The sequence below is a fragment of the Mustela nigripes genome, chromosome 9 (assembly GCF_022355385.1).
Source record: "Mustela nigripes isolate SB6536 chromosome 9, MUSNIG.SB6536, whole genome shotgun sequence".
Classification (NCBI taxonomy): domain Eukaryota; kingdom Metazoa; phylum Chordata; class Mammalia; order Carnivora; family Mustelidae; genus Mustela; species Mustela nigripes.
This window is the reverse complement of record NC_081565.1, coordinates 4,833,916-4,846,465: the sequence shown is the minus strand read 5'-3', so window position 1 is coordinate 4,846,465 and position 12,550 is coordinate 4,833,916. Positions and strand designations below refer to the sequence as shown.

At 56.7% G+C, this 12,550-nt stretch overlaps 1 protein-coding gene and 1 long non-coding RNA gene across 6 annotated transcripts in view; one reads left to right on the top strand and one right to left on the bottom strand.

Annotated features, from left to right (window-relative positions):
• The window catches only part of NUP214 (nucleoporin 214), a 101,967-nt gene extending 96,068 nt beyond the window's left edge, over nucleotides 1–5,899 (top strand). For all 5 annotated transcript variants that reach the window (XM_059410519.1, XM_059410518.1, XM_059410516.1 and 2 more), the window contains 4 exons: nucleotides 869–1,040; nucleotides 3,174–3,313; nucleotides 4,144–4,168; nucleotides 4,675–5,899. In XM_059410519.1, the coding sequence (XP_059266502.1) occupies nucleotides 869–1,040; nucleotides 3,174–3,313; nucleotides 4,144–4,168; nucleotides 4,675–4,708 (371 nt within the window). In that variant the 3' untranslated portion in view covers nucleotides 4,709–5,899. The remainder of the gene's footprint in view (nucleotides 1–868; nucleotides 1,041–3,173; nucleotides 3,314–4,143; nucleotides 4,169–4,674) is intronic.
• LOC132024321 (uncharacterized) lies at nucleotides 4,705–11,107 on the bottom strand. The gene is made up of 2 exons (XR_009406227.1): nucleotides 10,949–11,107; nucleotides 4,705–9,497 (listed from the first exon to the last, which is right to left on the bottom strand). It is a non-coding gene; the product is annotated as an uncharacterized LOC132024321 (long non-coding RNA).
• Between the last annotated feature and the right edge of the window lie 1,443 nt (nucleotides 11,108–12,550).

Sequence of the window (12,550 nt, the reverse complement as noted above, 5' to 3'; positions counted from 1 at the left end):
GGTGCCTGCCCCTGGCCGAACGCCCCCGCCCCGCCCCTGTTCACGGGAGCAGCAAGGGGCGTGGGGCCTCTGGTGGCCTCTCCTCAGGGTTGATTGATGGTTTTATCATGTTTATCCAGCCACCTTCCTCCAGAGAGGAAATTCGATGTGCTTTTTTTATTGAGGAATAGCTCCTGACTACAGAGAAAAAGCATTTTTTTAAAGAAATTCTTCTGTGCAGAGAGACTGTGGAGAGAGATGTGAGAGCCATAAGCTTTAAATAAATAAAACGCCCCGGGCTGAGCACCAGGGCCGTGCGCCTCTCCATCTCCCTGTAACCCAGTTCATAGGTTCTCCCCCGAGAGGAGACTAGGAGCCTCTGGCTTTATGATGTGGGTTTTCACGAAGCTGGAAGCCTTGCGTGTGTCGTGATAGTAACAACATCTGTCGTCTTTGACAGCTGGGCAGGGATCGGAGTTTTCAAGAAGGCTCTTTCAGGGAGGAGCCTCAGAATGGTGCAGTGGGGCGGGGAAGGGGTCCGAAATGCACCAGGCTGCTGCTTGGTAATGATCTGAGTCCACGAGCCTGGGAGCCGACTTGTCCGGCTTAGGCCCATGGGAAGGATTGAGGGTCTCACAGACAAACACAGGGTCTGCTGGGTTCTGAAGGCTCCGAGGAGCTCCCCGGTGGACTCTACCCCTGCTAGAAGTGAAGGGGGTGGCTCGGTATTTAGAAAGTCTGTCGCCCCTGTCACAGTTTTTTGAATTTGAATTTCTAACCTATTTTCCCCTTTTTCCTTCCTCTTTTGATTTGGCTTCTCACCGCTGTCTTCTCTTCCTGTCTCCTTTCTTTTTCCCCGTTTCTGTTTGTTTGCCTCTGTTTTGCTCAGGTGGCTTCGGTGCTGCTCCAGTGTTTGGCAGCCCTCCTACTTTTGGGGGATCCCCTGGGTTTGGAGGGGTGCCAGCATTCGGTTCAGCCCCAGCCTTTACAAGCCCTCTGGGCTCGACGGGAGGCAAAGTGTTCGGAGAGGGTACTGCGGCTGCCAGCGCGGGAGGATTCGGGTAAGCGCCCCGGGGAGGGGGGGGGGACCTGGGGATGGCCCGAAGCACGGGGCCCAGTACCCATGGTTTGGAAAGACAGTTCTTGCATTTTCCCGACTGTTACTGAGCTGAGCCCCCGTCCCTCGAAATCCGCAAACAAGTCAGTCCATGATGTGTCTTCCTCCCTGGGGAAGGCTCACTTGTCCCAAGCCAGCCTCTGTCGGCGTGCAGGTGGACGTGAGCTGTTACGTCACCCGCAAACGTGGAGTGCTGGTTGGCGGAACCCTGTTCTCTGGAGCTCACAGACGATTTAAGGGAGGAAACAGTCCTGTCCTGGCTACTTTAGAGCCAGGCCTGCCTCTTGTGTGGGGACTTCTGTCAGGGGATTCAAGATGAGTAGTTTCTGCCACATTCTTTGCCTTTTGGGACTGTTGTGTCATTGACCCGTTGTCCTTGTGCAAACCACTCCTTGTGTCCCTGGCTCCACTCAAGAACCCCCAGAGTGGGTATTCAGTTCACAGTGCAAGGGGCCAGCCTCCACCCCCGGCACAGTTCTGAGTCTCAGTGACTCCTCGGCTTTTAAAGCTGCTCTTAGCGCCTTGTGCACATCCTCCCTTGAAAATGCCATATTAGGGATTGTCTTTTAAGGGCCCCAGAAATTCAGTCTGGTTGCCAAAACCCCAAGGAGAAAATAAATAGCCTTCACCGCACCACAAAGTCCCGATAAAATGTCTGTGGTGATGACTACAAAGTGCCTCGTTCAGAGGACATCGTAGTGTCTGAAGTCACCGTTTGGTGGCCCTGGGCATAGGAGGCAGGATGCGTAAAGCTAGAGACATGGGGCGGGGAGTGGGGGCTTTGTTTGTGGGGATGGTCAGGGCACTTGGGGTGAATCTTGGCAAGGTGATAGCATCGTTATCTTGAAAGTAAACTAAGCTGTGTTTTTACTCATACCCTTCCCCCCCACCCCACGAAAGATGCCGGTGTAGAAGTGTTGGCAAGTTTCCAGAAAGTGAGCGAGTTGATGAATTGTTTCCTGGAGTTAATGTAGAAACTAATGGTTCTTTTAAATTTCTCCCAGGAAACCCCAAGAATTAAAGTTAAGGAAAGCGTTTATTCTTTTTAAAGATTTGTTTATTTGATAGAGGTCACAAGTAGGCAGAGAAGCAGGCAGCGGGGGAGGGGGAAGCAGACTCCCCGCTGAGCAGAGAGCCCGATGCGGGGCTCGATCCTGGGACCTCGAGATCATGGCCTGAGCCAAAGGCAGAGGCTTTAACCCACTGAGCCACCCAGGAGCCCCTAAGGAAAGCTTCTAAAGGAGCTTTAGCCAGTGTCTGTCAGATTCTGACAGACACTGATGTCTCCAGTGACCGCCCAGCACAGGTGCCGCAGGCTGGGAGGGTTTGGGGTTGACTGGGAATCTTGAGGTTTTATTTATTTATTTGAAACCTGCTATTTTTTTTTCTAGTAGGAAAGTGTCATATTCTGCCTTGGTTGTGGAGGTTAGCTCACTGGCTGGTTAGTTCCGTTTGGCCAAAGAGGGCTGACAGGGACGGACTCGGGTGTGAGACCTCCAGAAGAGCCCGTCACCTTTCCCCGGTTCCCTGATATCTGGCGGATATCTGGCAGCCCCCGAGGAGCGCCCACTGCTCGTGAGAGGCCCGGAGCAGGGGCAGGAATAGAGCAGGACCAGTCAGGACCGCTCCAAGGGTCTGCCTCCCGAAGACCCCTCACTTGTCATGAAAAGTCAGTAGAATCAAGATCTGGAGAGGAGCTCAGGACAACTAACTGGGGGAAGGAGGTTGTCGATAGATGAGAAATGCGAAAATGATGGAATGAAATCCAAGAATTATTGGAGATGGAACAAAAAATGTAGTGCTGCTCGATTTCCAGATGAGCTGGAATTTCCAGGCAGTGGAGAGGAGCAACACCCTGGACCGGTTGGCTGTCCTGTCACATTCCTGTCCTCCCTCCCAAAGCTGAGATTCACTCTGGGCTCCAGCCTGTTCTCTCTGAGAGGCCAGAGGCCAGGCGTGGCCCCTTGACTCATGCGTGGCTTGCAGCCTGAGCCCCACCAGGTTGGGCCAAGGCCTTGGGGCAGCAGGAGTCTGTGTGGCCAGGCTAACCACCGACTGCTTTCTCCCTGGGACCCAGGTTTGGGAGCAGCAGCAACACCACATCCTTCGGCACCCTCGCAAGTCAGAACGCTCCGACTTTCGGATCACTGTCCCAGCAGACTTCTGGTTTCGGGGCCCAGAGCGGGGGATTCTCTGGCTTTGGATCTGGTGGAGCAGGTAGGTGGCCAGACATGGTTCCCGCGCCGAAGGCCTCCTGCCTTCTCCTTAGTAAATGCCTTCCCCCACCCCTGACCCCAAAGAAATGAGTGATTTTTACCTGGGGATTCAGTTTAGTAATTTGAAGGCTGAAAGTGGGTGAAAGACAAAATGCTCTTTTAGGCTTTAATTAGACGTGTAACGTTGTGCCGTTCCTTACCAAAGACAGGCAGGACTGCCTTGATTTTTCTCTCAAGACAAGAACCCAAGATAACCATCATCTTACTAGACCTTGGTTTTAAAATCCAAGGCGGCAAATGCCAACAGTAAGATGTAGAGATGAGATGTCTTGGATCTGCTGCACACTCACTTCTTCCGATAGTGGAATGCGCATGTTTGCTTTTATTTCTGCAATACGTTGATGAGGCGCACAAGTCAGGCACCGTCGTTTTGCAGATGAAGATACCCCATGGGGCTCATTTGCCCTAAGAGCCAGAGAGTGGCCCACAGAGCAGGGCCTAGAACCCAAGTATCTTGCTTCTCCGAGAAGCAGCAAGTAGATGGGAAAAGAAAAATACGATTCCGTGACAACGAGGGTCCGTGTGGCCCCGGGCCAGCTGAGCAGGAGGCACTGTGCCAGGATGGACTGCTGCCCACCGTGGGCATCGGGGCGGGAGAACCCCGAGATGCCAACCCTCGCCTTCCCTGTCCCCCCCTGGCCTTTAGGTGGGGGGCGGCGGGGCTCTCCACGGGGAGCGAAGGGAGGGACGTGGTGCGGCCAGGACCCCTCCCCCGCCTAGCCTCTCAGTGTGTGTGCGCTCATTTCACTCCCCCCCTTCCCATTTTTTCAGGATTCAGCTTTGGATCATCTAACTCGTAAGTATCCACCTCCAGTTTTCAGCCATTAAATCAGGAGGGAGGAGTATGTGGTATGTGAAAACGTTACACCACTAACTTGTGCTCTCTTTGTACATTTGGTTTGTTTTTCCCCTTTTCTAAGCTTGTCCTGGAAGCATGGGGGTTCAGCAGCAGGTTTAGGGTTTCATGGACCTGCTGATCTGAACAGGAATATAGCAGGAGGTGCCCTGCCTGGCCTCCTCCAAGGTCACATGTAAGAGAGAGGACTGTGCCTTCGGATGAGCAAAGGCTGGAGGGCGGGGCCTGAGAGATGCTGTTCCTTAGATCCCTGGTAGTGTCTCAGAAGCTTTGTGCTGCCCACGGGTCTCCAGGCCCGTCACCAAGTCTAGCATTTTGATCCTCGTTCCGTGCTGTGTGTCACGCTCAAAACTCAGAATCCCGAACTTGGCCCAGGCAGCTGCTTGAGCCCCGGAGCCCTTCCTCAGAGCGGCCGCTGACCCGCCTCTCCCGGCGCTTCCTTGCAGGTCTGTCCAGGGCTTCGGTGGCTGGAGAAGCTGAGTGGGTGTCGGTGTTTCCTTTCCGTCCCTGTGACCAGCTGCATTCTCAGCTGCTCTCGCTGAGCTGCACCGGAGCAGCCCTTGCCCGTGAACATTCGCCCTGAAACATACCCAGAAAGAAACAGCAGAAACCAAAACTCTAGTGACGCCTGATCGCTTGTTTGTTTTCTTTCCTATTTCGTGTTGGTTGTCGTGCCCCCCCCCCACCCCGCGCCGTCCCCCACTATTAAACTCTGGTCTGTTCCCGTGCTGAACGCATGGGGCTTATGTCAGGTCACCGCCTGGGAGAGAGGTTTCCTCGTGCCTGGGGCTCTGAGAAACCTTCCTGGCCTTCCGCCCGCCGGCAGTGTTTGTCTTCAAGGGTGGCACCGGGTGTCCGCAGCATCGGAGACGGATGCAAGGAGAGGGCGTGCAGGAGCTTCTCCCAAGACTTTTGAGGCTGTAACTTGGAATCTCCTTTCCGTGTCCTTGCTGCTCTTGGCTCTCCGGACCCTCCAGGCCCCAGCCTGGGCGACTGAGTAGAGGGCCGGGAAGCCCCGCATGTGGGCACCAGCTGTCTCAGAAGAGCTCATGGCACCTAAAGGGAAGATGCAGGGAGCCGTGAGCCAAGCCTGGAAAAGAGCCCCGTGGGCCCCGATGATGGGGCTGCCGCCCCCTGGATGAGCCCCATCAGCTCGTCTTCTTGGTCTAGCTCTGGGGGCCGCATGTCCCGCCGCTGATTTCTCCGACTCTGGAGAGGCGTGGTGCAGAAGCGCGCCTTTATCTCCAGTGACAGCGACTGGTCACCAGGCCTGGTCCGCTGTCTGTTAACCACAGGGCAGATAACCCCGGGGCGGCCGGGAGCTGAGGCAACATCTCTGCGGCCGACGCCACAGACGCCACAGACGCCTCAGCCCGTGCTTGCCAGCGTGGCGGGCGGAGCCCAGCTTCAGTCCGGTCCGCAGCGGGGAGTGGGGAGCGCGGGACCCTTCAGGTCTGGGCGATTTCACTGCTTAGGGCTGCGGTGCCCTAAGCAGTTGCCAACAAGCAAGAACGGCCTCTCGGCGCAGTCGGGCCAGGATGCGACGGTGCATTTGGCTCAGGTCATGGCAGGGGAGGGTCAGGAAGGGCTGTTCAGAGTTTTACATATTGGAAAGTTCTATTTTAAAATGCTTTAATAAAAGTTTTCCATGTGATTGAATCTGTCCCGTGATAGCCAGTGTGGTCTCACTGCTTCCGTTGGCTTCCAGAGCGCCACAGCCCACTCTGCTGGTCCCCCTCTGCGAGACTGGCCTGGACCCTCGGTGTGACGTGCAGGTCCCCACACCCCCGTCCTGCAGACCGGGACTTGGTCCTGAAATGGGGCCTGGACATCCCAGGGCGATGAGCTTCCTGGTTCTTCTGGCCCCTCAGAAGAGGATTGCCAGCCGGCGTCACTGTTGGGCCCCAAACCAGATTTAGGTCCCTGGTGCAGCAGAAGAAAGGAGTGGGGTCCGTCTGTGCCTTCTGTCAGGGCATCTGCCTCTCAGAGAGCTTCGACTTGAGCTGCTTAACACGTACCCATGTGGGTCCTTGTGGAATGAGCCTGTCTCCCCCTGCTCTCTCACGAGGCTTCCTCAGCTGTGGGGCAGGGGACAGTCCCCACGACACCCACCCAGCCAGACATGGGGCTTGTTCCCCCCTCCTGCGCTCTCTTTAGCTCCCACACAGGGGCCATCTAGAGCCAGCAGCACTCAGCTGCCTGGGAAGAGCTCCCAGTGGAGGCCCCGCGCTCACGGGGGCGAGGCGCTGAGCACAGACTTCTGCCTCAGCGTAGCGTCGTGCCAGCGGGCACCCAGACCGAGCCAGTCCCCTGCCGTCCCGTTAGCCCCCTCCTCGATGCTCTTTATTATAAATAGAAGCTGGTTCGGCCTAAACCCTTGACCCCGAATTCTCTGCGTTAAGCCAGTGTAGAGGTGGCATGTGACATCTCCGTTGTCAGCTGTGCCGGACCTGACCACGCCCCTGCTGCTCGCTGGCAGGCAGCAGCCCCCGGAAATGCATTGCCAGTGCCCCAGCCCCTCTGCCTCCCTTTCCAGGGCTCCGTTACACTGGTAGATGGCCGGGGTCATCTCCGAGCATCCCCTGAAAGCCGAGCTCCCAGGCATGAGCCCTTCCTGAAGCGGGGCTGGCGCGTGGGCCCGGGTCCCCACGAGGGGCCCGGGAGGAGGCCCGCGCGCTCAGCTGCGCCAGTAGGTAGGCAGCTCACTGGCCTGGTTTCTCTTTCTGCTGGTGTGGCGCGGGAGAGGCAGGAAGGAAAAGGGGAAGACAGTTTAATGAGTGAGGTTGTGTTTTGTTTGGCTTTTCCACACACAGATGTCCTGTGTTCGTAATTGGTGCTTCAGATGGCAACACGATAAGAGGCCAGAAAACGGGTTTCTCAGGGACAGAAGAACCCGGATGACAAAATAGGTGTGCGTGCCAAGTCCCTTGCATGTTGATGTGGCTGGGAAGCCCCCGAAACCTGAGGCGGAGGTCCCCTCGGTGTCCTCCTGCCTGTTAGCATGAGCACCTGGTGCTTGCCCTCAGCTTTGCTCTCCACTCTGGCAACCTCCAGAGAAGTTTCTAGATCAGGTCTTCAGCGCTGCAGGAAGAGTATGGACCTCTAGGCTGACCTGATCCTAACCCTCATGGGCTCTGTCACCAGAAGTAGGCAAGGTCCATCGCCTCCTGGAGTCCTTGAGGGCCTTTCTCTTGGTGGCAATGGAGATGGGAAGGCCGCAGGACCCTGCCCCACCTCCAGGGTAGAGAGTTCGGATTCCCAATTCAGCTCTCCGGGTTTGGAGTGGGGGCGTACCTTCCACATGGCAGTCGAGCCCCTTGTCATCCCAACACAGGGCCCCACGGGGTGACGGCTCGCCTCCCACCTCACGAAGCTAACACAGCTGTGCTTGACTTTCATTTGGGGTTCTGATCAGAGAGCGGACTCGGGCCCTTCACAGGGGGTCTGTGGGCCACATTCTGAGAAACCTTTTAAGTGCAATAACCAGAAATATTTTCCCCTCCAGGGGAGCATCTGAAAGAGAATCTCACTCCCAAGGACGTGTTTTGTTTTGTTTTTGTTTTTTTTCCATTAATCCAAGGTAAGGGGTCTCTCCGAATTGTCAACGAGGGACACGCATTTTCCATTTCTGCTGCTCGTCGGGCCATCTGCTCTGTGTGTATCCAAAGATACAGATCTATATTGCAGCGCAGGTGGGCTGTCAGCTCCCGAACACCGCCTCTGTCCGGCAGGGAGGGTGGGAGTACCTGCCTTGCCCTCACCCTGCCTCCTGGCGCGGGTCCTCCCCGATGCCTCCGCGGAGCCGGCTGTGACAGGGTGGTAGGGGAGGAGGACCCGTGCCCCCACACCCTCCCGAGCTTGGGTCTCAGTCTCTGCCTTCCCTCCGGCCTTGTCATCCCAAGGGCCCCACTCACCGTCTCCCAGAACACCTCTGAGCGCCTGCGGATTCCTACGCTCCTGTTCCTTTTCCGTGCTGCCCGCCGCGTGGAAAGCAGGGGCAGGGGACTCCCTCTCTCCCACCTCCCCTCGTTCTCCCTGGCTGGTCTCCTCTTGCCTCGCTCGTGTGTGGAAACAAGCCGTTACAACGGGGACTGTTTTGGACCCCAAATCTCTGTGTTTGAAATGATTCCTGGGAGAGGTTCGTGTTCAGCCAAAACAAAGGGCTCTGTGGTCCGCTAAGTTGCAGAGAAGAATGAACAGAGCAAAATGTAACATTTTCATATTGAAGGCCTCTTTTGAGCCTTTAATATGCAAATCTGCTTTGTAAACCAGGAAGATGAAGTAGTTGGCCATTGCCCAGTCTTTCTGACCATGGAACTTCTCTGCTGCACCCGGATTCCCCAGGGCTCGTGCTGGCAGCTGCTTCATTGCTGGTGTCACTGGACAGGAGCGTAACTTACTTCCTGTGGCTTGTGTTTCTAACACACATTCCTCTCTCCTATGCAGTTATAATAGTAGCGATAATTCCCTGGAGAATTACAGTGTGCCAGGTACTATCTGTCCTAAGCACTTCACGGACAGTTTCACGTTTAATCTACAAGCTAGCTACTGTGACCCACGTCTTCTAGAGGACAGCATGAAGCCCAGCGAGTAAGCCATTTGCTGAGTCTTAAACCAGGTGTTGATAGTCAGAGGGAACCCGGGCAGGGCCCCCTGCCCAGCCTGGCAGCACAGGCCCCCGCCCTCTGCTAGCCCTGGGCCATCCACCGTTGTCTCTCACAACTTTTCTCCCCCAACAGAGTCATCATTTCAGAAGAAATACCGGCCTGCTTGTGCCAGGGACACTGGCCTGCACCTGTCCAGCCTGCCCCGTGCACGTGAGCCGGCCTTGGACGTGAACCATGACAGACGTTCTGCCCATCGTGTGGTTCCCTGCCCCTGTTCTGCTGCCTCCAGCCTGGTACGTGATCACCACCTAAACGGCACCCCCGGGAGGGAGGCGGGGCAGAGGCTGGATCTGTTCAGCTCATGTTGGTGTGCACCAGCGGCAGATGGGGGCTTACTAGCTGTTCTCTGATGAAGGTGGTCGGACCGTGGAGGAAGCAGCTGGCTTCATGACCTTGAGCGGTCTAATCGCCTCCTTCCTGTGCCATCTCTTCCGGGGTCTGGCTTTGAGGCTTTCCAGAGTCTCACAGGAGGTCAGGCTACAGACCCACCGAGGCGGCAGTTGCTCCCTTGTTCAGCCCCTCTCTGCTTATAAATAGAATCCTGTCCATTCCACAGCCGTGGCCGGAGATTCTCCACATTGTTTTCGACCCTAGATCACCAGCTGCAGTGAGAGAGTCCGGTGTCGGAGGGGGACGCAGGCAGGAGCCCACAGCAGCACGTGGCAGCGAGCCAGGCCCCGTCCCATCACGGTGTCCCCCCGCCCCCAGCACGGCCCCCGCCCGATCTCCCCTTGCTGGTCCAGCTGGCCTTGGGCTGGGAGAACACAGGAGAGGTGTTACTGCCTGCCTTTCCCGGGGACAGTGTCCACCGAACCAGTTTGGCCCAGCCTTCCATCCGGAGTCCTCACCCTCGGCGGCAGGTCCCACGTCTGGTCCCTCCGACCTTGTCTGGTTCCTCCTACCTCGCCCACCCCCTCGTCTCTCCTCTCTGCCCTCCTAACTCCCAGGGCCCCTCTGCACACTCTCTGTTCTTGAGACGGCCTGCCAACTTTCCCGCCTCGGGAGCCTCCACACTTGGTCTCCGCAGCAGCGTGTCGTCCCGCCATGCTCACTCGCCCACAGGGCTCAGGTGAAATCATCCCACTGGCCCCCCCGTGGCCGCCCTGCTCGGGTACAGCCGCTGCACTCGTCTTCTCGTGGCCGACTGTGCTGTGGCAAGGCATGGGTCACAATTACTGTTATGTGTGTCCTCGGTCGCCAGATTTGTTTATCTAGCCTGTCCTCTGCCTCCCTTCCTCCTAAAGTCAGTTCCCGGAGGGCAGGGACCATGTCCGCCTTGTCTTTCTGCTCCTCAGCGCCCAGACAGCACGAGTCAGGCACTGGCTTCCCCAGACAGAGGCTGGGACTCGCTCTGTGGCCAGACCCTAGCAGGCGACGACACGGGTCGGGGGCCGGTCAAAAGCCTACCACCCCAGGACTGCACAGCAAGGGCAGAAGGAGATCATGGCCTCGGGCTGGTTCCAGTGCTCTCTGCCCGAGCCAACCGGAGCACCTGCCGGCCCTCACCCCAGGAGGGCTCTAGCTGGGGGCTGGAGCAGGAGCAGCTCTCTGTGGCACTCCGGGGACGACAAACACAGACCCGACACAGGGACACCCACGTGTGAGGCTCTCTGACTCTTACCAGTGGCAACCATGTGTCATTGGACCCAGACTCAGATGGGGCAGATCCTACCCGCCTCAAGAGGCAGGTGGCACAGGGCGAAGGGCAGTACCTGCCAAAGCCACCAGATGTCTCGAAGAGGAGCCCCAGCCCGCCCTGCCCCGGGGAATGCACCCGTGAGTTTTCATCATTCCCAGAGCTGACCAGCAGCACTCACGTCCCTCCCAAAGGAAAGGCAGGGCCTACGGCAGAAAGACCCCGTGGCCTTGTTTCTCCTCTCAGCCCCTTCCTGGCCCAGGAGAGTGCAGGGCTGGCTCCAGGGAAAGGAGCCCCTGGCCCCCCCCCCCCCCCATCATTCAGGCCGCAGGTTTCTGTCCCTGCGGGGAGGACAGGGAGCCACGCGGCTCCCACCGCACCCAAAGCCCTCTCTGGCCCTGCCCTTGCTAATCTTACCAACCCAGAGCTTCCCGGCCAGCCCTGGGGGTGCGGGAGGAGCAGGGGGGGCTGGCGGGCCGATCTGGAGTCCCCGGCTGCGCTGACAGAGGGGCTGCATGAGCTGATGGAACGGCTTGTCACCAGCCAGAATTTTCAGAAGCATTTCGAATTCGCAAGTCTTGAGATGTTTGCTTTTAAATCACTTTCGTTTTCTGTTTTAGGGAACAAGATGTGCCCCAGTAGGGAAATGAAACTGCTATAATGATTTTCAAGGTTCTACATACGGGCGATGGGACAGCGCGGCCTGAACCCCTCTTGCCCAAGGCCTAAGGGAGCCCAGGCTGTTTATCAAGTAGCAACAATCGTTCGGAGCTAAATTAGGCTCTGGAGCCTTCTCCCCACATGAGGGCCTCAGGCATCTGGCCTGGCTGACCCCTGACTCTGGTCTTTGGGGTCGTCTTTTCTCATTTGGAGCCATTCTGGAAACAGGAATAAACATCATCTCAGAGCCTTCCAAGCCGAGTGGTGCTCAGACTACCACGCAGTTGTCAGCACCACAGATGGTGGGACCAGTGGTCACCATCCAGAAACCTATACTGACGTCTCCTACCGCCTGCGTGCCTGTCCCCTGCCGGGACACCGTCGCCATAGCAGACACGTCATGCTTTCTCCTTTTGCGCGCTGGGTCTGGCTGTCCCAGCCATGTACTTGCCGTGCAGGCCCGTCTCTCACCAAGGGTATGGCTGGCTGTCAGATGTGTGTTCCGGGAGGAGGCGGCTCCTTCTGTGGGCAAAGCTGGCCCACGAGGGGACCATAGGAGCCTAGCATTTCTAGCCTAGCTGGAGATTATCCCGTTTGAATTCCATTCCTTGAACACAGAAGGGAGTCGAGACAGAAGTGAGTCATTCCAGCAAGTAGGGTTTATTGGTTAAGATCATGGCTACTGTGTGCACTGGAATCCCACCCCAGCTGTGTGACTTCAGACAAGTCGCTTCACCTCTCTGAGCTGTTGTTGCTCAGAGTTCCATCCTCCGTACAGAGGGTGAGTGATAATTCATCCAGATTTGCTGAGGGTTAAATGAGACATTGTGTATAAAGCTGGTAGTGCTTTCATCATCCTCATTTATGGGAGTGACAGCAGAGTGTGAAGTTCCCCATCCTTGACCCGTTTCTCTTTCACTGCACACACGGATTCTTAACACTCGTCAGTGTGTGGCGACAGTCGAGGAGCTGAAATGGCGTCTGTTGCAAGATGCGAGTCACTTGCTCTGTGAGCTCGTCATGCTCCCGAACGAATGAAAGGACTGGCCAGAGGTATAATCGTTCTCAGAACGTTACAACTTAAAAAAGATATGCCTGATGGGTCAGCTTGTGTATGTTCTCTAGATAAGAAAAACACCCAGACTCATGGCGGTAAATAGTTTTATCTTCATATACTCAGCCATAGAAATCAATGATTGGAAGTCACATGACGGGGATCCGGCAGACGAGCGTCCCTGTGGTCTCCAAAGGCCTGGGAGTAGCAGGAACGCATGCGCTGTTGGAGGCTTTTGCTTGGCCTCAGAAAATGGGGCCTGTGGCTCTAAGGGGCAAACCAGGCAGGGCCTGTCTCCTCCCGCC